General features: G+C 37.8%; 1 protein-coding gene across 10 annotated transcripts in view; it reads left to right on the top strand.

Annotated features, from left to right (window-relative positions):
• NRXN3 (neurexin 3) overlaps positions 1-27,907 on the top strand; it is a 973,627-nt gene that overhangs the window by 834,033 nt on the left and 111,687 nt on the right. For 5 of the 10 annotated variants that reach the window (XM_072038404.1, XM_072038406.1, XM_072038407.1 and 2 more), the window contains 2 exons: positions 1,124-1,295; positions 23,364-23,453. In XM_072038404.1, coding sequence (XP_071894505.1) covers positions 1,124-1,295; positions 23,364-23,453 — 262 coding nt within the window. The remainder of the gene's footprint in view (positions 1-1,123; positions 1,296-23,363; positions 23,454-27,907) is intronic. The other 5 variants (XM_072038409.1, XM_072038408.1, XM_027458763.3 and 2 more) reach the window with 1 other exon arrangement.

Raw genomic sequence — 27,907 nt, 5'->3', positions numbered from 1 at the left:
GGGGATAGCATTAGAAAAAAAAAAAAAAAAAGAAAAAGTCTGAGTTATGCTGCAGGTCTGCTTTGAAGAGGTTATATTTAGATATGAGACAGTTATCCACTCTCTGGTTTTGTTTCTTCCTTGACTATTCTATTAAAACAGCTAATAAGGCTAATGCCAATTTTATGGTATGGATGGTCAGCACACTGATGCCCGTCCTTGTTGAAGGCCTGAAGATGTGTTTTGGTTGCTTCCATATGGTACACTGTTGGGAATTTCTGGCATCCTTTAAATTAATATTTATAATTTTATGTATCTAACCTGAATATACTTTGGGTCCACATTTCACAACCTCAAGTCATTGAATCTTGTTATTACTTGGAAGTAGATGGGGTGAGCTGCAGGAAAATGTGTTATGGTCAGTAAAATTGCATCCGTCTGCTCTTGCCATTTAGTCAATGGCTGGTGGAAAGTTTTGGGAGAACACTTCAGGGGACTGCTTTATTAGTAAGTCGTTGCTTGGAGTGTGTGATATTAAAAAGTAAAAGACTGCAGCCACTCCCATCCTTCAAAAGTCTGGAATGTTTTCCATTTGGCTTAGGAGTAATTAGCATCCCTCAGGTGGTCAAAGTTGGTTAATGCATTTTTGCTGCCTTCTAGTTCTTTCCTCCTTGTACCTGTGTTCACCCTGCTGGATCCTGTCATTATTTGTTTGGGGGTGGGGGCTGTTAGTTCTGTTCTGTTAGTCTGTTTGTTAAACAGTTGAGTTAAAGCCTGCCTGTGGCTGCATTTCAGATGGCAATTGAACAAGAGAATAACTAATCAGTGGAATTGTTGCTCAAGTAACTATATATCCACATCTATTTGGTTTTATTGCCTGATTTCTCAACTGTCCTCTGTGATGTTTTAAGAGAGCAAATGAGTCACTATGTTCAGGTGAAAGCTGTAAAGAAGAGTGCAGAAGACAATGTTAGCATTGAAGCAGAGCCAATGAAATGTATCCTGTCAAAGCACAAAATGATGCTTCTGTGTATTCTGTAGTGCCATCTACTGGCACAATTACCCATTAGAGATTTAGGCCAGGAACATTCTCCTAATAGGCAGCAATTTGCAAACATTTTTTTCTTTTTTTCTTTCATTTCAGGAGCAAGGCAAGATTGGTGTGGTCTTCAATATTGGTACAGTGGACATCTCTATTAAAGAGGAAAGCACACCTGTAAATGATGGCAAATACCATGTGGTGCGCTTTACCAGGAATGGGGGCAATGCCACTCTTCAGGTTGACAGCTGGCCAGTGAATGAACACTATCCAACAGGTACATACTTTTTTGTCTTTGCTTTTCTCTTTCTGTCTGCCTGTAACTACAAACTAACATTTAACAACAACCAGATACTATATAAATCTTTGTTGCTTCATCTCAACAATAAATTGACCAGAGCCTAGTGGTGCATATTCTGTCTTTTGGAAAACACGGTAATGTTTTTTTTATATATATATAGGAAGAGTAAAGCATGACAACTCTGTGGTATGATACATGTAGTTTATGCTGTTTTGGAGGTCTCTAAGTGAATCCTGGGTCTGCAGAGAGTCAAAAATCTGATTCAACAACAAACTTGGTTTTGCTACTTGTGATGTTTTCTAACTATTGAAGCAAGAAACGTTTTAAATGAACCTTATGAGAAGGAGAGTCATCGTAGTCAGTCATAAGATACAGACTACATAGATACGTAGCTGAACTGTAATGTGAGAGATTAAGTTGCAAATATTTGAATGAACCTTATGCTTGCCTCAATTTTTCCTCATCTATTTTTCACTCTTTAAGGTTTGCAGATATAGAGACTTACATAAAACTCTAGCCAAATCTGTCAACTCTTAGATGACTTTGGGTCAAAATACAGGGGAACAATTCAGTTTCTCTGTGGAATTCATCACACCAAGTACGCTACGAGTAGGGAACAAGTGGCTATTGAATCACTGTCCTATATGTTCTCCCACCACTGGTGATACACAACCTTATACCATGTCACCATGTTAAAAGGTCAAACTCAGCCCAAGTGGAAAACTGATTGCTGTACGTGATGCTGACAGTATATAAGATATCTGAGTCTTGGTGATGTGGATGGTTACAAAAGGCAGGAGGAGCACAAGGAAACAATTCCAAGGGTAGCCACATACTTTTTATTCACATTTGGTCGTCTAAGATCGAGTGACAATCTTTTTGCTTTCTAGTATTAAGTCTACGCAACTTCCAGTTCTTCCTTTCTAGGTTCTTTCTTTTCCTTTCTAGTTCTTCCTTTCATAACTGACCTGGGATAGAAGAGGGAAGAATTTACTGATAAACATGAGGCAATTTGCTGGTTGTGTAGGAGTTGCCCATGAGCCACTTAACCTCAAATAATGAGAAATATCCTAACTGTTTACCTCAGACATTAATAAATTACTCTAAGGGGATAATTTCATCTCTTCCACTTACACAGAAAATGCACAGGGAAGTTTTTAATACAAGTGATCTATTCTATGGTGCTCTCTACTTCACATTCAATATGATACTTTGTCAGCGTTTTGATGCTGTATATGCAAGAGAGTACGTTTTAATAATTATCATTATTTTTGTGAAATAATAGCTTTCCAAGAAAGCAATGACAAACATGCTGAGTTAGATTCTGCTCTGCTTTCTATTGGTTAGAGAGGATAGGGTGGCTAGGAGGGGCCCAAACTGAGCATCTTTCTTCTGCTCCTTTCATCAATTATTTTGTGGTAAAGTGCCTCTGATCCTGTTGGCAGCCAATTATAGACAGTAAAAACCCCATGAATAAATTTTCTTCTCGTATTACTTGGTGTAGTAAGTCCCTGGTGTAAAGAAACAAAATGTTCATCTCATTGCTTTAGAGACTTTTTAAAAAGGGAAAATAAATCACACTCGGAGTATACCTCAGTACCCTCTGCTTCTGCCTTGGTTAAGATAGTCCTGTGTTTTCATTAGAAGATGTATGGTTTTATAGTATTAGCATTAATCTTATGTTCTGTGTTAGTATAGGGCATAGGCTGTTTTACCCCAAGGGAAAAGGACACCTTTACATTCCACACCTTTTCCTTTCCATGTGTGTATTTCAATTTCTGGGCTATTTGTAGGGAATATAGTTTTCAGCCCATCCCTGTAAAAGTAAGCTTTGTGATCATACTTTGTGTGCGTGTGTGTGGTCCTACATGGCTAGTGAAAATAACCAATAGAGGAGTGCAACATTCCAGCCTTCCCAGAGGAAAGATCTGTGTCTTGATCTCAATTCACGTTAAATGACAGAATATCCGTATAATGAAAAGGCATTACAGATGTCTCAGCTTTGCAAAAAACTTCAGTGAGAGAAGCCAACAACGACGGGAAACCAAACCTTATTAGTTCAGTTTTCTGGGGAAGTAATGGCTTAAAATACAACTGAACAGGAGCTTTTGAAATGAATATTTTGTTGTCTTTCACAGACTAAACACAGACTAAACATGTAACTAATATTTTTCATACAGAGATTAAACTGATGTTCAGCAGAATTTCAGCTTTGGAACAAGCTTTGTGCTTGGGTTGACTAATCCAGTGTGTTTCAGCTAGAGACTGCTGAAACTGCAATTCGTATCAAACTTGTGCAATAATATCTAAGGAATCCTGTATCTTACATGTAGAATTAATTCAATTCTGAAAGAGACAGTTATATTGTTATATGTAATGTTTAAAAAAAAGCAGCTTCTGGTGCATGCATGTTTGGGAATGCCATGTTGTCTTGTAATATGAACAATTTCACAAGTACATAATATCCTGAACAGAGCAGCAGCCTAACGTTCACAAATTTGACAAAATAGTAAAAGTATCTTCTTTGTCATCACACATACTGCTAACTTTGGGCATCAGGATGGCATTCTTAATGGTATTTCTATGCTCGTCTCTGAGTTTCATTAGCTTTTGAAGGATTGTACATTAAACTCATAATTACTTGCTCAATGGAAAGTACAAATAAAAGTTTGATGTTCATTATGAGCAGAGAGAGAGAATATTGGCTTTCCTTAAAGTGTGGTCTTCAGTTAAATTGAAATTAAATGAAATTAGCCCAATGGGATTGAAAGACTCCAAAGATGCATTTTTGCAACTTTGTATAAAAGACAAGGAACTGGAAGGAAAACAGAAAAGCAACAAACCTACAATTCAGATGCTGACATTTTGTTTTTTATAACATTCAATTACATCTCAGCCACCTGCAACATGAGCTTTATGCTTTTGTGTGAGGAAGAGGGCTAGAGATAAATTGTAAATTAGGAGGGAATTAACTTGAAGCTAAATTTGGCTAAGCTTTGGGTCTGAAATAATCCCAGTCATTAAAGATGATCATTCAATGTGCATACCATTCCAATTCTACCAGAGTCTCTCTTCCTGGGCAATAAGACTCTGAACACTGACCCAGTGCAGGTATCTGAGATGAAGCTCTTGAGAAACGAGAAACAGCAAGCTGCAGTTGCAGTGGGACTGCTGTCTGCTGCTCAGCTGTTGTGACTTAGTTCAGGCAAAGCCGTTGAGCCGTTTATGATTTATTTGTGTTAGTTTTGCTCTCTCTCCTCTCCCTCAAGTGTGCAATAAGGAGATGGGCTTTATCCATAGGCTGAATTGATAACCAGTTCCTTGATGCTTAGTTCATGAAGTTGATCATTGCAATGTATTTCTCATTCAGGGTATGTATACCCTTTTTAACGAATACGTATGAATTTTTGTGCCCTACAGTGCAGTTTTCAATGACTGCCTCCCTTCTGCTGTCTCACATGCTCTCAACTTTTGGTGTATGTCCCAGATAACAGATTGTATGTACTTGGTGGATGTTTTTCTTTCTTTTATGTTGTTGCTGAGAGCCTTCTCTAAATCTAACTTGTTGGTGATGAAGTTGGAGTCAATTTGGGATAAAAGTAAGTTAGGAAAGCTACTTAAAGCAGATGAAGCTTCTGACATGATGTCGTTTCAGATTACAGTGAAACCCATAAAATTTGGGGGACTCAAATTTGATGAGAAGAATTCAAATCAGGAATCCTGAGGTTTGGGAAAGAGTTGACAATTCCCAGAAGGGTTAAAAAACAATCTTTTTATCTTGACACAGATACTTCAGTGCCCAAGTTTTCATTAGTTCTGAGGTGGGAGTTGTTGTTTTTTTTTTTTTCCCTCTCCACTCTGTTCACAAAGAATTACTTTGTACATGTATGTTGCCAAATTTGTAGCATACATTGAAATGAGCCTGATGTTCCCCTTCATCCATCCATGCTACTGTTCCATCCATGCTCTATGACTACATCTTCTGCAGTAGAAAAAGAAACAAAACTAGGTGTAGAGAAGCTTTACAGTGAGAAAGTATGAGTGAAACAAAACAACAAAAAGGTCTCAATTGGAGTAATATTTAAAAGGAAAAGATTAAAGTAAGGGAGGTAAGAGGCAGAAATATGCTGTCATTTAAAGAAATGCATGTTTTAGAGAGAGAATTTTAGCCTGAATTTTATCCATACATTAAAAAAAAAAAAAAAAAAAAAAAAAAAAGAAAAGCAAAAGGACCGCATTAAACAACTGGATCCTTATCTGAATTCATTAGTTCAGTCACCCAGTAGAGATTTTATATTTTTCTCCCGTATCATTCTTTTGAGTGATCTCTGTCTTCTTCTAGGAGTCTCTGCCCTTTCAAATGACATTAATTTGCAGTTCTATTGTCACGGAAGATAAGAAAAAGATTTTGTCTTCTGTGCCCCTACTTCATTCTCTGTCTCAAGTACACATTTGTGAGGAATCTTAGGAAGCTGGACAGTTAGATCTCAATGACAGAACTTCAGGGACTTTGTGACTGCTCTGGCAGCTTCTGTGGCTTCCTAAGAATATATCTTTAAAACAAAAAGTTGATTCTGAGGCCCCTGATGAGGTTTTTCTTCAGACTAGTTCCAGTCTCAAGGACTGAATGTCCCTGAACAGTTGGAGTGTATCTTCTGTGTTAATTTTATTTGAAAGGAATCCAGTTTGCATTCCCTGAGAGCATTTCAGTACATCAAAGTGTAGCAAGTAGAGAGCGTTAGGAGGCACACCTTGGAGGCATGCTCCTGATGAAAAGGAGCATGCCTCAAGAGCTAGAGCTGGACAATGGAGCTCATTCTTTCATTATTGCATCTCATACTCATGTTGCTTAAACAGTCAAATTTATTATTTCTGCTCACATCTTCTGTTCAGCATTCTATCCCCCCTGTAACTGGCCCAGGATAAGAGGGCACATGATTGTGAAAATGAGTGGCCAGGAGACTGGGGAACATAAATTTACTTCCTTTGTCAGCAAGGCTGCTTTATGCCAGTTTAATGTGTTTACTGAACTACATCCTTAGGAGTTTGTGAGAAAAAAAAAGTCTTTTTCTCACTTGCCGCTGCCTAAAACAAATTGCTTTCCAGAAGCACACGTTAAAATGATAGTGCTCTAGGTTGTCTTACCTACCTAAAATGTGAAAGGCATGAAGTTTTTCTTCCAACAATACTCACTTTCATTTACTCAGTGGAAAGATTGGCAATTGCTTGTTAGTACCAGGGAGGTGATGTGAGGCAGGGAAGAAAATTGGCTGAGTTTCTACGTGATCTTTCAAGAAGTTTTCCAGCACATTGTTCCAATCCAGTGGTATCAGAAGATATTTGGCAAAGGTTACAGTGTTTTGTTTAAATGAAAGGAGAAGCTCTAGAAAAAAATCTAGTGACTACCCATTTTAAAAGTATTTTTCACCTTATGGCCTTCATCTTTGAGAAAATTACCTAGAAGGTTAGTTTTGGGACAGCTGAAATGATGTATTACATCTGTGTATTGATTTAATGGATACTACATGTCTCATCTGTTTTAACTGTAGAGAAGGAATCATAGTGGTGGAAACAAGTAAAATATTTATGTTGATTATCCCCTTTTGATACAATTCAACAATATGCATGATTCCACCTTATCTTTCTGTTACTAGACATCTTCTATGACTAAAGAGATACAGATGTGTTGTTTTTTTTTTTTTAATTCTGCTGATGGAGTGGTCCAAGACCACTGGATACTTCAACGAAGTGCTAAGTATGTCTTAATGGGATGATAACTTTTTTTTTTTCCCTTAATACCTACCCAAAATTATTGTAGGGATTTTAAGAATGCAAAAAACATGCAGCAGTACAGTAGACCAAACAGAACTTGAGTTACGTGAGCATCAGGAATTCTACAGGGCATTTAGGATGGAGGGAAAGGAGAAGTGAGCTGTTTCAGGGAGAGGAAGCTGAATACTATAAATGTGAAAAGGGAAGGGCACTTAATAAGCAAGGGAACTGAGGTTGGTTTAAATATTAAGTGTTGTATTGATATCTTGTGTCTAATAATAGGTGCAGTTGGAAGTTTCTGTGAAAAATAACAACTGACTTTATTGTCAGAAATGCTAGTTGTTCACAGCTTTATCTGTCTTTAAATGGAGTATTGGTACTCAGTATCTCTAAAAATGGTTATTCACATCTCTACAAATCAAATTCTTTGAGTTTTACATGACTGCCAAACTAGAGTTCATAGCCTCCTTTGAAACAGGTCATTTCTTGTCCTACCTGAGCCATTTATCACCTTTCCCTTGATATTTTCAGTCTCCTTCCAAAGTGGCGTGATCTTTTTATTCAAAGAAGTCCCTTTTCCACCTCATCCCTCCACTTGAGAGACTTTGAGCAGGGTGTTGTTTCTTTTCTTTTCTTCGTTCTTTCTGGTTTTATTTAGGTTTTATCAGCAACAATTTCTTTCTCTCCCTCTGTGATTTCCCAGCCATGAGATAAATAGCCTTGTATCTTACAAGCTAAATACAATTACTGCTATCAAAAACAGAACCTTTCTCTCCCTGTAAATGTCTCTTGGAAGCTGATAAGATGTTCAAGGCAAACTGCAGGCTGCTGCCTAATCCTGAGATTAAACATAACCACCCAGAAGACAGCAAGAGATAATTTGGGGGGTTGGGGGAGGGCAGGCAGGAGAGGAAGAGAGGAGGAGAAAGTGAGATCCTCTCCTGAGATATTAAGAGGACATGCACAAGGCTCAAGGTTATTTGTAAAGGAATTACACAAAACACACAAGAGCTTGTTATGATGAGGAATTTCCTCAGATAATGCAGTGATTGTTGTAGTTGTTAAGGACAAAATTTAGCAGGGATTTGTTTGATGTGAAGCATGCAGGGGAGCAGTAGGAAACAGCTTCCAGGCATATCTGCCGATTTTTATATATTAGTCCCCATCTTGTCCTTGAAACATGAGGTCTCACAAGGTTACATCCAGATGCCTCGTGCATTCTGGCTTGGGTATGTCTCACAGGCTTGATGCTGAATATAGAGACATGGTAAATTTCCTGAGAGTAGAGCAGAGGTCTGAGCTAGCTCTGCTTTTGTTACCAATTGACCATCTGAACTCAGGTAACTTAACCCTCCTGTATGCAAACTAGAGATAACACTAATCTTTTAGGAAATAGAAATGCCTTAATTAATTATGGAGAAGTAGTGTGTTATACCTGTAATACCCGAATATAGCCAAGGCAGGATTCCTGGAGACAGAGTCTTTATGAGTCAGTCCAGTACCACAGCAAAAAGCAGCCTTGCTTCTGGATATGCAGGTTCCCCTAGTTCTTTCATTAGCGGCATTTTCTTTTTCTCCCTCTGTAAAGAAGCTTTCTTTAAGGTCCTGTGTTTCTGAAAGGTTGTCTGTATTTTCAAAATGTATCAATTGGCCTAATAAGGGATATTACCTCTCCCAGCTTTGCTTTATTTAATTTGTAATGCATTAGCCAAGAAGGTGGAGAGGTTTGGATAATCTAATAGTATCATCACTGGAGGATTTAAGAGAAGACTATATATTCTTTCTTCAGCTAATATGTCCTCTGATACTGGAGATGATATGCAAATACTGTGATTATTAGTTCTTATGAGCTCAGTAATGCCGAGTCTGATGCTAATTGGGACATTAACAAGGAAAACTCAAAAGCAGAACTAAGTGGGATGTCTGAGTCACTGCAAAATGTTCTTCCTTTCTAAGTTTTTTATTATCCTTGCAGAGTACCTCTGCACGGCTTGTCTTGTATTACTTGAGTGATTTCCAAATATTCGGTTGATGAGCCTTATTAGAGGAAACAGGTAGCTTTCTGTCTTTGCAGAGCTTGGCTTCTCCTCCCCCAAACTCCTTCTGTCTGCTCCAAAGTGATTTTAGCATCTCTTCTTTTTGGCAGCTACTTTCTACCACCCCCAACTCAAGTTTCTGCCTTCTTGTGCCCTTTAGTTCTCCTTTCCTTCCTTTAAACTTGATTGTTATGATCTCTCACTGATACCAAAACCAAGGTAATAAGAAAGTTGTCTGAATCCAGTTGTTTCCATGAAGAAGCACATGGATCTTGTACATTACCGCTTGCAGTCATTAATAAATTCTATTGTTTGATGTGCAAGCTGAAGGGATGTCTTTGTGGTACTGCCAGATCCCGCTGTGGTTTTAATATTTTCCTATCCAAATGCCCCTGTCAGTGGATAATGAGTTAAGAACAAGAGCGCTGAATTTCGATTAGCCTTGTGGGTTGAATGTGATCCCCGGAGTTCCTGTCATACACTTGTTTGTGGGTTTTGATTTTTCATATCGTACTCATTTTGTGGGACTTAAATGAGCTCATAGATGCTTCCTATCAGCATGAATTAGAGAAGGCATGTAAAGTACCTTTGACAGATTTACTGCGTTTTATAATGAGGTTAAAACATATAAAAAGACAGGGTTAATAAAACAGCATTGGAGAAGCACATTCTGAAGGGAGTACTGTGACATATGTTGAAAGATCTGCCAAGAGGGATGATTAAAGCATGACAAGTTGATGAAATCAAGAGTTGATTGTAGCTTGTCACTCTAGGGCCATAACATCTATAATATATTTATAAGGTAGAAAAACAGATAAATGTGGATACGTGGTATGAACACTCAGTTTTGGGACCTGTACCCACTAAGATATAAACTTACGCATACTAAGACACCAACAGACAAATGTACTTTGGAATTTGTGCAGAAACACCCATGTACACATGTTAATGCATGCACATCCATACGGGATGATGGGATAGAATCTCACATGATAAAAAAAGTTACGTAAATGCTGCCACTACACTCACAGTTTCACTTCTGCATACTTTGTCTTTTGCTTTCCCACAAGAATAATGCCGTGGTTCTTTTCAGTGTTGTCCTTATGCCCAACCAGTTGCATGGAGGTGTGGTAGGACTTGTCTTTCTTTGAGGACAAAGGAGGGGAAAGACAGAGGAAAAAAGAACAAAGTGACTATTGCAACTTTCAATACTCATCCTTCCTGTCAGAGTTTCATTTCTTAATACTGGTCCAGGCTTTTATAACATGCTGCACACAATCGCTCTGCATGAGATACAGCCTTAGCTTCACCAAATACCTCAAGCCCATGTGACTGGTAGTTTATCACACACCTGCATTTCTGTACACTTAGCATTAATCAAGAAGGAGATGCTTAGTTTCTTATAGAGGAGTGTGAGCTAACCAGGCGGAACAGATAGTACAGAATTATTTATCAGCAGTAGGACTGAAAGAAGAAAGAGTTTACCTAAGAAACTGTACATACAGAATGGTACCTTCATGCAAGTAGCCTTGATTTTCTAATTCATATGTAGGATCCCACAGAGAGTCCTTGAGCTATGGGAATAACATACATGTTTACGTAGCAGTCTTTTAGTAATGCCACATAACAGCCACATAAAAGGTTGTTCTAACATTTAAATACATGCCACAGAGGCAATGTTAGATTTTAGTTAGCCAAAATACTTTCTCTTGGTTATAGCCTTGGGTAAAGAAATTGCTGTCAGAAAGCACTGACAATTTGAGGAAACTTTCTGTCGGTGCAGTCCAAAAGAACAGGGATATGTATTATATTGCTGTATGCACTGTTGAACATCAGACTAGATGTCCAGCATGTCCAATCTACAGGTGAATACAAATATAAAAGAAGAAAGTTTGCTAGAATGGTCCAAATGACACTTCTCTCCAATGGTCCTGAATTGGGAACGGTTTCTATTCTGTCCTATCAGAGCCTGCTTGTCCATCTAATCAGCTTCTTGAGCCAGAGAGCAAACAAGTGGCTGATACTTCAGAGAATGATAGTAAATCCACCGTGGTAACAATAAAAATGTGCCTTGAAATATGTTCTTCTGAGAAGTTTTATTCTATTCTTGGGCTTAGTTTGTGACCTGAAACACAAGGTCACATAAACAATACATGTTTATATCTTGTCTACAGTCATTACATTTGCATTACTTCATAGGAAAGCAAATGCTTTCTTTTTTCCCCCATTAATTCATCCAGGGAGACACAATGATGTGGAAATATTCCAGCTCCCTCTTCAGCTGGAATTTGATAGAAGTTACTGTGCTACATTGTAAGCACATCACTCAGCCAAAATTTAACATAAAACAAGACAAAACAAAACCTAGGCAGTTAAGGGGCATCTCTAACTTTTCCTCCATCTCTGGTTCTTTTTCCATGGATGATCTTGATTCTCAAATTGCAGTTCTGTCCTCTAAGCTTAGTCCTACAGACTAGTATTGCCTGTAAGAGAAATTCTACCAACACAGAATGAATATCTATAAAAGGCCATGTTAACCTTTGACAGTGGTAGTATGGTATGCAGTATAATTAGGGAGGAAATGAGCTTTACATTTCCCCAGCTGTAGACATGCTATATGTCAAAATAATGACTCAAAGTATGCCAAGATATAGTATCCATAGGGCACTAATGCATCTTTCTGTGTAGGTGTTCTCACCCTTCTCACATCTGATACAAACCCCTTGAGCTGAGGAAATCCCCTAAATACTAGGATAAAATTCCTACAGTCACTACAGGCCTTTGAATCCATCCTTGAGATACAGTGGTGAAAAACAAGTGTATTGCATTCCCAGAGGGATCCAGGGCATGTTATTTTCCATTGCATCTCTTTGACACCCAGCACACTTCTTGGTAAAGTCATCACCATGCTATTTTCCAGGAGCTTTCCATTACACTTGACGAGATGTAGCTATGTCCTGATAGCTTGGTCTTGCTAACAATTCCAGGCTAAAGTCTGTGGCTGCTCACATAAGCATGATTATCCTGACTGAATATTCAAATGCTGTGAACTGTGTCTTTCCAACCTGAATGATTCTACCCGTTTGTGCCCACTGGTCCATGATTGTATAAATGCCCAGGTACCAAGCATAAGCAATCTCATTAAAAAATTTCTGATAGATTTCTTGTTTGCTAAAGGAAGATGAATTATAATGGGTTCAGTTATCTGCAGAAACATATAATGTATCTGTATAATGTAGTGCAGAGAAAGATGGAGAAATATTTCTCAGATATAGAATTGGGCTAAATAAGATTGCTGGAAAGTAGGAATTCCACTAGACAGCACAGTGCAGTGAACTCCCAGACATTAATATAGTTATGTTTCTCTCCTGGGTTAGTACTGTTTCAGTTTTTGTGGTCAAATGGAGCTGCTATAATATAGTCTCTTTTTTCTCTCCCTCCCATTCTGTCCCTGTCTCTCTCTCTTTAATATACACTCCCCCCCCCTCCCCCTTCTGCCATACACACACACTCGTAGAGTGAGAGAGAGCAAACAAACATCTTGCCTGAGGGATCAGAGGCTTGAACAACAACTTTGTGCTTTTCTGATCTTATTGCCTCCAGAAAGAACAGTGCCAGCTGTAATCCCAGGTTGACACAGCTGACATGCAGTGACAGAAGGGGCTCACACATTCACATCAGCCTTCTCCCTGCTCAGTAAAACGCACTGGAGAGCGCAAAGTCATTGAAATCGAATGGTGTGACTGAGGACCGAAGCAGAGCTACTGTGTGAAGGGATGGTCAGAAATGAAAGGGACCAGACAGAACCAGAAGCCAGAAGTTCCTGAACTCCAGTCTCATCTGTATAGATGCCATTCTTTGCAATCTTGGGCAATGATCTTACTATTCAGTAAAATCATCAGTTTTCTGATCAGTAATGTGGGGTTAAAGCCTCAATTTACCTTATATTCAGAGACTTAAATAGAAAATATTATGCAATGCACTGAGTATTAAAACCTTTCTGTATCAGCCAACCTACATCGTCACTAAGTACCTGGAGCACCATGGAGATTGAAATTTGCACAAATTCATAGTGAAATTCACTTTGCATAACAGTCTGATGTGCAGACTGAGTAGTATTTTGCCCCTTCTCTACTACCTTTTCCACAGCAGTTTCCATAACAGCTCACTTCCAAGAAAGCAATTGATTTAAAAGGTTAGATTGGAGAAAGCATACCTACGAAGCATACCTTTTCCCACAGGTCTACCTTACTTCTGACACTGTTATTCAGTAATGATTTTTTTCACAGGATGTTTCCTGTGCCTCTGTTTCTTGGCTTGGCTTTGTGAACCGTGCCTGTCTTTGAGAAGACTTACTGGGTCACTATAGAGACCTGGAATTCTTTGCTATTTCTAGGGCAGTGCAAACAGAAGAAATTATTTCAAAAGGAGGCAAAGTTTTCAGATTTGTAGTGAACCGAGTTGGGAAAGATGCGGTTTGGTCCAGTTTATTCCATAATCAACTGATATCCCCCACCATATTCTATGAGGCTTTATCAAGTATAATTTCAAATAATGCAAGCATTTCCCTGGGGGGACTAGCACTGTCTAATATGCAATCTTGATAGGAAGTACTTCTTAATAAACTTCTTTCATCAGTTACTTACTTGCTTTTAGTTGTTTCCTTGCACTTACCCTAGGGAACTTGCCTCCTTTCCATAGGATTTTTACATTTCTGTGACTTCTCACTGGTCAGCTTTCCACTCCCCACTGCATATTTGACTAAATGCTTTTTGTAGTCAACGTTCTCATTAACATCGTTGACTGAGCAGCCTCACCAAGCTATAGTCCTGGGAAAGTACTGAACATGCTTTCTCCATTTGTTGTATATTCAGCTTCCCATATCATCTCACTGATAATAGGTGCACAGTGAAAAGAGAAACAGAAAGAAATGAAAGCTTCTGGTGGAGGCAACCCAGCCTAATCACTGCCAGCACCAATGCAGGGACTGGAAGTCCTGCTGGAGCTGAGCCAGTTCCCGCATAGCTACTGGAGAGCTTTTCAGCACCTTCCACCAGTGGGTCTTGTTTTTGGTGTAATGGCCAGTAAACATCATGAAGAGCCCTTCTTGAACAGGGAGCACAGAACACAGAACCCCAGGAGGTTCGGCTTTGACTGGACTTCCTAGCCCTATCTCCCTGTTGGCTGTGTCAGACCTAAGCTAGTGGTCTACCTGTATGCCCTTATTTTCAGTAGGTGTAGTAAGGCCACAGGCTTTCATACCTCAGATTCTGTACCACAAAAAGACTGTTGTTCTGTTTGCCATCTTATACTGAACCTGAAAGCAATACAGCTGCATTCACATAGCTCCATGTTTAAGCCAATGCCTGTAAACTACATTTTTCCCTGTGGTTTAAACTACAGTGTTTCCCTACCCTGACTTTCATATCCACGACTCAGCTAAGCAATCCCCAGATCTCTGTTTCATATCTCTTCCCACAAAATGAAATTTGCTCTGGTTTAAATTGGAAAGATCAATATGTAGTTTAGTTTCGGTTGTTCTTTAATAGTCACTTTAGCTTTGGCTGCCTGACATGGGGCTTAATTTGGACCTGGACAGTGAAAAAAAACACAAGAATTTACACATTACTTACAGAATGTCCCAAGAATATGGTAATACAGACAAACAGTTTTTTTTCGTATATGTTAAAAAAAAAAAAAAAAAAAAAAGAGCTGAACTGGTAGCTTTCTTCTCTATACTGTACCCTAGTTAACTTTTCTAATATAAATCAAGAGAACTAAAGGAGATTGTTGGCATCTCATGACTATGACCTCAGCTTCTTTAGGACAGAGATGATTCAGTATAATCTGTCATATAAAATAAAATATGGACCACATTTTCCCCAAACTAACTTTTCTTTTGCACCCTTGAAGTTAACTTCCACCTTTGCTAGTCTGAGTTTTCTTTTAGTTTTGCATTTATTCTAGTTCTTGATTTTCAGAGCAAGTCACTCATTTTCTCAGCCATACAAGAGAGCATAGAAAGATTAATCTAAGGGTGTTTGAAATGTTACTAAGATTTAAACCCTAGTCTCCTAGTTTGCCTCCAAATGTCCTGCTGACTTCGGCCTACATGCTGCCTTGCTTTGAATTTGGCACTTACGTTTTTTTTACATTAAAATCCAGAATTATTCAGTTCAAAATTGTTTAAAAATCAATTTGTACCTGGCATACTGAATCTGAGTACCTGAAGTAGAGAGATGGTACATATGAAAAAGTAAATGTTGGGAAATACCAAAATAGAGTAGAGAGTGGCACAAAAAAAAAAAAAAAAAAAAAAAAGGCAGTAGAAACTTAGAAACAACTTCAGATGCCTGATCAGGGGAGTAACTTTTGCTTTTGTAGTCTTCCTAGATAATTCTCTTTCCTATTTTTAGTACTTATGCTACAGAGACCTCGTTGTCTTTTGTCATGAGGGCAGTGAGCTGAGGAGAGCTGTAGTGTGAAGGTCAGCTTTTAACTCCATTCCACAGTGAGATGAACGAAAAGAAAGGTGTGGCTCCTTGCAAACAAGGTAATCAGAGGGAATTAAAGATAAAAGTCAAGGGCATCTGGGACTAAAGGGAAAACAAGGACAGGAAATAAAATGAGAATTCAATACAAAAGATACACCTTAATCTAACAGTGCAGACAGAAGGGAAAACACAATATCCAAGAGCTGAAGCAAAAATAAAAAATGTCAAGACTTGGCTATTCTTTAGTCTCCTTAAACAAAATAAAATCACAAATGTCAATTAATCTTCCACAGTATCTTCTTACATAACGCAAAAATGAACCTTTGCAAGAATTTGTAGAGGGACAATTTGTGGTAGTTGCAAAGACAGATTCTAGATCACCTACCTTATAATTATTTTGTTTAGTTGCATGGCTGTCTTGCTTCATTTCTGTGTAAGTCACATCTGTGGTTTCGAGTTTGGACTTTTTCCAAGTGTTTTATAAAAACCACTCTGAGTAGACTTTTTTTACATGTTTTGATTTTGATGCAAACACTGCCTGTGTTATATAACATAAACCACAATATGGCCTTACAGTAATACAGCAAAATACACAGCTATGCAAAAATAAGCTTTATTTTAGTGCCAGCAATAGTGTCATTATTCCTTCCTGATTTATGGAAGGGGAAGGTTCAAGTCGTAAATATGGACTTCACTAATAGGCTTCTGTCAGTTTCGCTGCTGAATGTAAAGTGATAATAAATAATAGCTTTACTTAATAGTGTTCAGAGCAAAACACGTATTTAAGGAAATGAGAAAATGGGACTATTCAGTATACTGTAAGTTTTTAAGTGCATCTGCTTGCAAATAGAAATGGTTAAATAGGTACAGTATGTGTCTATCACAAATGTACTTCCAAAACTTTTGAAGCTGGCAAAGTCTCTGCCTTTTATTAAATATTAGAGTGAAATGGTCGTTTCTCCTTGATACATGTGAGCCTCCTTTTCCAGAGCACATTTCATCAACTCTAGAGGAATTTGGGGGCTAAACTGAACTGGATCGGATTATGTCAGAAGTAGATTTAGCACTCTTAAGGTCAACTTTGCAGACTACCATGTCGTTCTACCGTATTCATGTCAATTAATTGTATGTAGATCATGTTGAGATTATGAGCTCAAATCAAAAGCTGTTGGGAGCACAAAGCTATCAAACACTAACTACTTACTGGTCCTTCCACTGAAATTCCATCTACAATAAGTAAAAGGGAGGTGGAATCAGTTTAAACCTTGAGGACTGATCTAGTAACATTTTCTTAAATCATTAGTGTCACCATATAGCCTTTCATTTAGTAAGTGCTCATTAGATTATATGTCTCTTTGTTTTTAAAAACTTATAATCAAAGAAGAAAACATTGCTGCTGTATTTTCTCTTCATGAAACAGCCTTTGGCATTAATTTAGGACAGATGAATGTTTTCTTACGATATTCTTCTTAGCATCTTCACAGACTTGACTACACATCAGGTTGTATTAATATTCTACCTGGAAACAAGCACTTTCTTTCTGCCCAGTGCAATTTGCTGGAACCTTTCAGCTTTTCTCTTCGTTACCAAAGAGGCAGTAAATCATCGTGATTGGTATCTAGGCCAAGAAGAAACATTTTTCAGTGCTCCAATTGCTCTTTTACTTTCTTTGGCTTAAGAATCCATTTTGGTTTAGAAATAGGCGTAATGCAATAAAGATTGATTGTTTTCTTAAAGGAACCATGAGGCAGCAAGCAAAACATCATCCAGTATTGTAGGGTTTGGGAGGAAAATTTTGCTTTGCCCATGAGAAAATTTAAAATATCTCCCCCTGGACTGTTACGCTGTATCAAAAGCATTTCCTGGGGGAACTGCTAATAGCGATTAGCAGAAGCAAGTTCTGTTGATTTTTCCCAATTTAGTTTGATCTAAATTGAAAATTATCAAGAGCTAAAGCTAGAAGTGAATCTGATTTATCTGTATAGTCAGTGAAGCAGGAGCACACTGAGGGTTGCAGAAAAGAAAACAGAAGATTGGCAACTGATCGTATTTAACCAGCAGGCTGTGATTTTTATGATTTAGGTGCCAGGCTTTCTTGTGGCAGGGGGAACAAACAAACAGATCTGTCTTTTCTGCCAGATTCCTCTCCAAAATATTGTTTCATCAGGACTGTCTGTGGTATTTGAAATATTTTGAATATTCAGGTTAAAAAAGTCTCAGAGATCCAGAGGATTTCAAAATGCTACCATTAGAATCCTGATGGTCATAGTAGCCTTGATACAGAATCACAGAATCACAGAATCACAGAATCTCTAGGTTGGAAGAGACCTCAAGATCATCGAGTCCAACCTCTGACCTAACACTAACAGTCCCCACTAAACCATATCCCTAAGTTCTACATCTAAACGTCTTTTGAAGACTTCCAGGGATGGTGACTCAACCACCTCCCTGGGCAGCCTGTTCCAATGTCTAACAACCCTTTCAGTAAAGAAATTCTTCCTAACATCTAACCTAAAACTCCCCTGGCGCAACTTTAGCCCATTCCCCCTCGTCCTGTCACCAGGCACATGGGAGAACAGGCCAACCCCCATCTCGCTAGAGCCTCCTTTAATATACTTATACAGAGTGATAAGGTCACCCCTGAGCCTCCTTTTCTCTAGGCTGAACAAGCCCAGCTCCTTCAGCCGCTCCTCATAGGACTTGCTCTCCAGGCCCCTCACCAGCTTCGTCGCCCTTCTCTGGACCCGCTCAAGCACCTCGATGTCCTTCTTGTAGCGAGGGGCCCAGAACTGAACACAGTACTCGAGGTGCGGCCTCACCAGAGCCGAGTACAGGGGGACGATCACCTCCCTAGCCCTGCTGGTCACAGTGTTTCTGATACAAGCCAGGATGCCGTTGGCCTTCTTGGCCACCTGAGCACACTGCTGGCTCATATTCAGCCGACTGTCCACCATCACTCCCAGGTCCTTCTCTGCCTGGCAGCTCTCCAGCCATTCCTCTCCCAGCCTGTAGCTCTTCTTGGGGTTATTGCGCCCCAGGTGCAGGACCCGGCACTTGGCCTTGTTAAACTTCATACAGTTGACCTCAGCCCATCGGTGCAGCCTATCCAGATCCTCCTGCAGAGCCTTCCTACCCTCAAGCAGATCGACACACGCACCTAGCTTGGTGTCATCTGCAAACTTACTGAGGGTGCACTCAATGCCCTCATCCAGATCATTGATGAAGATGTTAAAGAGGACCGGCCCCAGCACCGAGCCCTGGGGGACGCCACTAGTGACTGGCCTCCAACTGGACTTGGCTCCATTTACCACAACTCTCTGGGCCCGGCTATCCAGCCAGTTTCTAACCCAACGAAGCGTGCGCCAGTCCAAGCCAAGAGCAGCCAGTTTCTTGAGGAGAATGCTGTGGGAAACGGTGTCAAAAGCCTTGCTGAAGTCAAGGTAGACCACGGTAGACCAAGGTAGACCAAGGTAGACCAAGGTAGACCAAGGTAGACTGCGCTACAGAATTTTGCATAAGGAGAAAAAATAGGTGAAGGAATACATTTCTGAGGGTTTTTTAGATGAAGCTGAGTCATGAAGCAGATTGTAAGTGATATTAATAGACAGGAATTTGTTGTGCAGAATAAAAAAAAGAATGGAGATTATTTTAAATGACCAATTCCTATTGCTACTGGTATTTAAACAACTACTAGCTATGGGAGGAAAAATACTTAGTCAATCACAAGTAGCAAAACTAATTAACACAACTTTATTATAACAAATTATGTCCTGCAGACCTTTGAGACCCACATGGATTTTGATTGCAAAAGAACTATGGGATTAAGTGTATTTTCTAAATTAAACTAAAATGACTTTTTATTTATATGTTCTTTTATGAAGTAAAGAACTTGAATCTGATTTGGACTCAAAGAGAAAAAAGGGAGTCTAGATTATGTGAGTGAAGGGATTTTTCAAACGTGAACATATGTGTCATTTAGCTCTAGAAAGGCATTGCACTGAGGTCACAAAAGGATCTTTACTGAAAATTTCTGTATATGAAGATGGACAAGAATCCTGCTTCATCACATTATGTAGCTCAGCTGTCAGAGGGCCAATGAGCTTACTTCATATTAAATTTACATCACATTGTTTTGCAAACCATGATATTTCCTTTTTGAATTCTCATATCAAGTGCTGTGTTTATTTTTTTAAAGCACAACTCAAAGTCAATATTAATTTAATAATTGTATGTATTTAATGGTATTTACCTAACATCCCTAGCTCTTAACAAGGCAAAATTTGTTTTTTAACTCAATATTGTAACTGGGTATATCAGTGAACACATTCTCATGCACGTATTTTTAAAACTCATTCTTGCTAATGTCTGAAATAAAATTTAAAAGCAAAGCCAAAACAAAATAGCTCAGGTACTAATATTGCAATTTAAACCTATTTGAATTTTCTAATGTCCTTCAGTTTTTCATAGATTTTAAAGGTATGATTTTTATACATATATTAATTTTGTTGAATCTATCTACCTAATAACAATAATTATAAAATTAAATTAAACTTTATTTAAAAAAAAAAAGTCTTTAAAGATGTGGTGGGCAATAGTTATCATTTCTGGCTTTCTTGAAGGTCTAGGACTGCATTACAAGAAACCCATTTTATCTGTCATTCTTTCATTGTCCCATTTCCTTTTTACCTTAGTCTTGCTGGCCTGTTCTTTTGAGATGCTCTATTTCTGAGAAATTTCAATTCACTACATTTTTTTCCCTTCTACAGTCAGCCATCCAAACAGAGGAAGAAGCACTCCATGTCAGACATTGGGCTGACACTTATGTTCCTATGAACAGTGGATCGTTCTTTATTCTGAAAAACAATTCATTGCCTCTGGTAAAAGGTTGCTTACGTACATATTGAGTGAAGCCAGTGGAGCTTTTTTGTTCCAAATAAAGTGTGCTATAGAATTTCTTTGGCCCCATAGAAATTGTTCCTGCTCATCAACATTGACATTTAAGTACAATTTAATCTAACCAGAAGTCCTTACTCAAAATATACACTCTAAAATGTTGAATAACATCCATTTTTACTGAAACTATACTGTACTATATTCTATGCAATACAGGTGTAGTAGCAGACTCTCCATAAGTGTTCAAGTGTGGGTTGACAAACTAATTTAGTAGTTTACGTAGAAATTTAGGACTCTAAGTCCCATTGAAACACCTCCTGAGTGTCTTTCAAAACCTGGTACTCCTTTCTTACACAGTGAAAAATATCCCTGCTGAAAACAAAAATATCCTAAAAGAGATGCAGGATTCCTGTGATTATATTTACGACATTTGGCTGGTTTGATGAAGAAATGTGTGGATTAGTGTGTTGCAAGAAGGCCTAACGGATAAGCTGAATGCCTTGCTAATTGTTTATAAGAAAGAAATTATTTTCATAGTAAGCTTGAATTGATTATTCTTGTTTCAGTTCTCCCCAAACTAGGTATGTCCACGGACCTGTGAGTAGATCTTGTACTGAACAAGATTGAAGTTTTCTGTTTGTGAATCTGTCTTTGCAAAAGTACAGAAATGACTATTGGTATTTTTTGGTGGTGCTGATGAATTATGAGATCTGGGAATGTACGTAAAGGTAACTTTGAATGACTCCCAGCCACCACACTGTTTGATGTAATTTGATGCATGACTGACAGAGAGTTGTGTTTCTAGTATTTTATCTTTTCCTTCTAGTTGATCAGGGTAACCAATTGTACACAGCAGGCATCTGACATGGGACAGAGAAACTGGTACCATCAGCGTGTGTCAGCTAGTGCCTAATTAGATCTTTTCTGCTGTGGAGAATAGCAGTTTCCCACAATGGATCTGTTACATGGAAGAAAAAAAGTAGACACCTTTCCAGGGAGGTGATAATGGGTCAGACCAGTAAAGCCCTTCTTAGAAGTTTTTACATTGTTTTGCCTGTTGCCCCAAATAAGCAGCTCGTGAATGTTCATGGTTATAGATGGTGATACTAAGCCAAATCCAGATTACTGTCTGTGTTATATTTGAAGATAAAGAGGTGAAGATGATTTTTACAAATACCCCTGAATGTTAAGTCCTTGCTATAGTGAATGTAAATCCTTGCAGGAATATTGCCAGTATATCACAGTAATGCCTCCAACCTGTTCCAGAAAATCAGAAGTGACAAACTGATCCTGGAGAGGGTAGCTGTGGTCAGCAGGTACCTCTCACAGACTAGCAGCATTTTCTGAACAACAGTTAGAGTAAGGATTATTGAGCACACGAGGTTCACCAGCCAGTGTCTGAAGTTTGAAAGTGTCTGCTGTAGAGCATCCTGCCAGCTGTTAGTCATATATATATATTTATATATATATAATCTCTATATTTTTTTCTATGTGTGTCTTTACATTGAAAAAAGATTTCAGCATCTCTTTCAGAAAGTCAAATAAATATGAAGCCCTTTTAGATTATTTATTTGTGAGATTTCAAAAGATGCACTGCAGATACTGCAGAACGGTTGTGACTCTTGCACTGCCATTTATTGCACATGTATTGGAGTACTACTGACTAGCAGTAGTTCTGTTGATGGTAGTATTACTGTGGTAAGATTGGGGCTTACTCTAGTTTTCTAGTTTCCTCAGTATTATTTTGATTCTTTTCCCTAAGGATACGCTCTTTTTATGCCTACCTGACTAAAGAGCTTTTATAAAAATAATACATGAAGCAAATACTAGAATGAGTCATAAAGTGACTGTAGCTGAAGAAAACAAAAACAGAATGATGGCACTTGTTTACTGTCACTCTAACACCATCAAACTGAACTGCTCCTTTCTACTAAAGATTAGACTAACCCTTCTGATTGGTACCTGATTTTTTTCAGTAACCATTGAATTTGGACAATGACTTTGTATGAATCTTATTCCTATCTGTATCATGTACTGTGCAAGTGATGAGGGTTTTCCTCCAAAAGTGCACTTTAATGAATAATACTATTATCCATCAACATGGAGCAATGGAACTGCATTTGCCAGAGTTTACATTTTGAGTAATCATTCTACTTTCACTTTAGTTTCCAAGCTTTTGTTTTTCTCCTGCAAAAGGCCCAAGTCTTTGGTAAACAGACACACACCCTCACATATCTTTAATTAACAACTCTTCAACTTTTTTAAAATTTTACTTTTTTTTTCTATCTTCCTACTCTTTGATTTTTGTTTTTAATCTGCTTCTACTACATCCTTTCAATATTAATTTCTTCTAATTTCTTCAGTACTTTTTTCTGTTTACTGGGTTTCTAGTCCTAACACATATCTCCTACTACTGCAAGAAGGTTTATCAAAATAGTACTATTTATATGTTTGTATAACTGACATATTCTGCCATATTCTTTTGTCATCAGATCTAGAGTCTGATCAGAATGTTTTAATTCATGTCATTGAGTTCACTCAAGGTCTCATGTCCTGGACAAATTATATATGCCTTTTAACCAATCTGGATAAACAAATACTCTGAGAACTAGAGACACGTTATTCATGGGATTTAACTTGTTTGACCTTCCAGAACCTCAGGCAATTGTATGTATAACTATTCTCCACCATACTAAAGATAAAACTCTTTCTTTTATAATATATATGTACGCAAACATGCGCTTATTTATTTATAGCTAAATAAGGTCATAAACCATCAAAATCTAGGATGTGTTAACCATTTCATTGACTTTTCAGATTGTTTTTAAGCTGTTTTTTAAACTTTAAAGGCAACACTGATAGTGAACGGTTCCAAATGGTAAAACAGAAAATCCCCTTCAAATATAACCGGCCCGTAGAGGAGTGGCTGCAGGAAAAAGGTAATAGTCATTAAAACTTTCATTTTAAACCCATTTGATTCTAAACCCTCATTTTTAAAGCCTGCAAATAAATGTTTCTTAAATGATAATCGCCTGCTGCATAAATGACTGTTTTAATTTTCATTATAATTTGTGTCAGCTTCCACCTGCCATATGTTGATAAATCATGCTATAATACATTGCTATTAAAATGCAGTTAAAGGGACGAAATTCTGTGCTTGCTATCACAGTAATGACAAACAAGCAAAAATTCAGGAGGCATTTTCTTAAAAAAAAAAAAAAAAAAAAAAGGAGAAGAGCAACAACATGTATTATGGCAATTTAACCACTGCATGATCTTCCTGTTTTGGTTTGTTTTTAAACTACATTACTATCTTTATTATCAAAGTTTTCATTAAAAAAAAAAAGTTTATTTCAAACCTACTTGTTAAACCACTTCCTGTATTTTTTTTTTCTCATTAGTTTCATTAGCCGCTATGGCTATGTGTTTTCTAATTGTATTCAAATAATTAAACAATTTTTTAAAATGTTGTAAAGAAAACATTTTTTAATGTTTTCCTTTAAACTACAGTGAAGGAGACAGAGAAAGATGATCGTTCTGTCACTTTTATTTTGTATCTGAAGTGCAGTTTCAAGGCTCAGATGATATGTTTTTCTAAGTCATGGGTCAAATTCTTCCCTAACTTACTCTCAGGTAGTGCTATTAAGTTTTGTGGTCTTGCATAGGGTAATTGGCCTCAGTTCTGCTAAAGACTTAGCAACATGCATCGTAAGTCCAATTGGCTTGAGTAAGAATTCTGCATACACTTCAGTGATCTGCTGAAATGGGACTTGCACCAGAACACTAATGTTCTTTTATCAAGAGTTTAGTGAAAAATACAATTTTGGAAGTAGAGCCCATTCCAAAGCTGGTTGAAGGTAACAGAATAACTCTCACTGATTTCAGCAGGGTTTAGACTGGGCTAAACTGTGGGGAGTAAGATAGGGGTACTATTTATGTATGCTACCTGTGCTATTTAAAATAAAAAGTCACTGAACTAGTTTATTTCCATGATATCTTGGAAAAGCAGAACACAGTCTTCTCTGATTTCCTTTAAAGAAAGTACTGCTGATAAATAGAAAATGGGGGGAATAGGGAGGTGACCTTTGAACTCAGATCTTGCATTTTCTGTGTTGACTTAGACTATGAGTGTTACTACATTTTCCAAGAGGGAAAAGTATGTTGTAGGATGGGAAAAAGATCATTTATCTTCTAACTTCTTTCTGCAGCTGGATTAGCAAATTGATTTAGCTAGAAAAATTATGTTAAGTCCACGAAAAAATGTGGACAGCTGCAGTTAAAGTATTTTTATGAGGGATCTGATCCTGCAAAGTGTTGTGCAAACTCAGTTCCCATTGACTTCAATGAGAGCTGACAGTGTTGCCTGCTTTTCAGGTTTGGTTTACAGCTGTGTAATGTTTGTAACAAAAGCTTGTGAAAGTAAGTGAAATTACATGTGTAACTAAAGCCATAATGGTTTTATGGAACAGCGAATTTCAGCCAACTACAAAGCAGATATTAAGATAAAGGTATACAGAAAATGCTTATTGAGTCTCAATGGGATGCCCTATTAATTTACAAGATCAAACTAAAATAAATAACGTTTGTCACTAAAAAGTGGATAATTTCGGTAAGTTTGAATTGCTAAAGTCCCTTTAACACTAAAGACAATGATTGCCTCAACTTTATTAAAACAGATGCATGTCTAATTCCTTGATGCAATTCATGTGCTTGAGAACCCCATTTTTTATTGTTTTTATTTCTCCTTTTTTCAGTTTTCCATAATTCTTTTGTTTCATGTTACTGCTTCTCCAAGTTTGAGCTTATAAGCATGCCAAGGCACCTTCATTTGTAAGCCATCCTAAAGTTTTGAACTGAAGTCTACCTTTTGTGGATATTGATGCTTTGTTAAAAGACAATCACACATGCAGTGGGGTCTGAAAGACAAAATTTGGGAATTTAGGCACTCTTAAAGCACTGATTTTTATTTAGGCTAGAAATGTGTATCCATGTTTTTACAAGAGTGAAAGGAAATTCAGTCTTCACACTCTGTACTAAGGAATGGCATCATGCAGTGCAACACCTGAGACAGTACAGCTTTGTTCCTTCGTTCCAAAGTAGGTAGACCTTTTCAGCAACTTAGGTAGCACTCAAATTAAAAAATTAAAAGAATGAATAATTTACCTAGCTATTCACCAATCTGCTCATCCATCTGCTCATCCATCCAATACTTACTGTACCGTGGAAGCCTTCTGTCAGAAGACTTTATAAAGATGATGAGTGAAGGCATAGCTCGCTATCAAAATGGAACAAGGTGAACTGATGGGTGAAGAAATAGATAGATACATCAGTGAAACAAAGTATAGAATAGCTGTCTGCCCCATATGAATTCTTGGGTTGAGTGAGGTAAGATTAAACATGTTTTAGTTGACATTTTTAATGGCATAGGTTTGGTATTATTTTGGTACCACTGTTTATATTGTTTGTAATGAAATGTTACATTGTTGAAAAACAAACATAACACAATGTCTTTCTAAAGTGGCATCATTACTGTTTGGTGGGTTTTTGGTGGTGTTGGTTTTTTAAATTTTATAAATTGTGTACAATAGTTTTAAGATAAGCACAGAGTTACAATCTTGAATTTTATGAGTAATGAGCAAAACATCAACCACTAATAACTTTGCTGAGGTTATGTGACTTAGAGAAAAAAAAGAAATGTTAGTCCTAAGTTGTTCATTTTAAGATGTCATAAAACCAGGAGATTTCATTAGTAGAATACTTGGTGCCTGCTAAGTTTCAGGTACAACTTGTTCTGCAATAGGAGGAGCTAATAAAGACCCAGAAGCATCTCATCAGAGGGACTGATCCTGGAAGTCCTTAATTCTGCAAATTTCTCTTACTTAGATGAGTGTCGTTGATGTGAGTGACTATTTGTGAAGCAAGAACTATTAATGCGAATTATGGTTTGCAAATTCAGGCCCAAAATCTCTCTTAGCATTACAAAAAAGTTTAATTTCACTAAGATTTCTCTACGATATTTTTAATTGGTATTCAGTTTCTTGAATGAAGAAGTCAATGGGAGAGCAAACAAAGAAATGAGAGCTTGAACTGTGCAGAATATTTACAAAACACATCAGAAACTTAAGATATGCTTGTTGTTTTCCTCTACTGTGACACTAAGCAGCAGGAAGAGTTCTCTGTGGAAAAGGCAGGCTATAAGTTTGCAACCCTCACACAGCTGGTAGAATTTACAAATACATTTCCTCAATCAAATTCAATGGCCAAATAAATTTTACTTAGGGGGAGTGAGAGCTGCAGAACCATATAATCAAAAGAGTTATTAGAAGAGGTCTATGGTGGCAGAATTGTGTTTATTTTCTCAATGATTTTCTATCATTCCATATGCTTTTCCCTGTTGTCTTTATTCGTATGTGTGTACACCATCAGAAAGAGCGAGGAATGACAGGTTATAGGTAACTCCAACAAGTGATTGTTCTTTTAGCAAACAGTTCTAGTACCAGTGTTGTCTACAGTGTTAACCATTTGGTGCAGTGCATGAATTCTCCTGGACTGGCAGACCACTTACCAAACAAGGACAACCCCAAAATTCTTAATCAAAGTTGCTTTTTTTTTTTTTTTTTTAACCTGGAGTGGGGCCACCTCCCTGGCATATACTTTTTTTCAGGATTAGAAGATGCAGAGGAAGACCTAGAAATGGAGAGGTGATTTTTTTGCAGCCCTAAATACTAATTTTTGAAAATAAAACAAGAGATAAGACAGACACGTACTATGAGCTTGAGTAGATGACATCCTGAGGAAATGCCATAATCCTCCAGTAAAAGTGAAGGAACCCCTTTATTTCCCAGCTTGGGGAGCTTTCCTCACTGGAACAGTATAAATTCTTCACCATCACCTATCATATCTCTATGATAAACGACGATAGATAGAGGCAATATTCATTCAAGGGGAGAAAATAATGGAAAGTTTTTCAATTGTTAGTACCTTCCCTGCGTTTTCAGGGATAACATCTCAAGATTAGTGACGTAATTCCCTGGCCTTTACACATCTCACCTCCATCTTCTGCCACTCTATTATAAGTGAGGTTGGAAAGAGGGAATGATACAAATTAAATTTCTGGGTATGTAGGGGCAGGGACAGTATGGAGGGAAATAAAGTGTTAGGGGGAGGGAATATGCAAGGAGAACAGAACATGATGAAGTAAGAAACTAACAGCATATCCATTAGAAAATCCAAGGCAATACAGGACAGAGCTATTGGGAAGAAAAGCAACCTAAGAACATGCTATGTGACAAGTATATCCTTCTACAGTGTACAGTGCAACCTCCTCTGGCTTGGAGAGGAGCTGGGCTGAGAAGGCTGAACGTTTTGATGGGTGTTTTCCTCATAGACAGGA

The sequence above is a fragment of the Anas platyrhynchos genome, chromosome 5 (genome assembly GCF_047663525.1).
Source record: "Anas platyrhynchos isolate ZD024472 breed Pekin duck chromosome 5, IASCAAS_PekinDuck_T2T, whole genome shotgun sequence".
In the NCBI taxonomy this organism is placed as follows: domain Eukaryota; kingdom Metazoa; phylum Chordata; class Aves; order Anseriformes; family Anatidae; genus Anas; species Anas platyrhynchos.
Note: the sequence above shows the minus strand (reverse complement) of the source record. Positions and strands in the feature narration are given on the sequence as shown.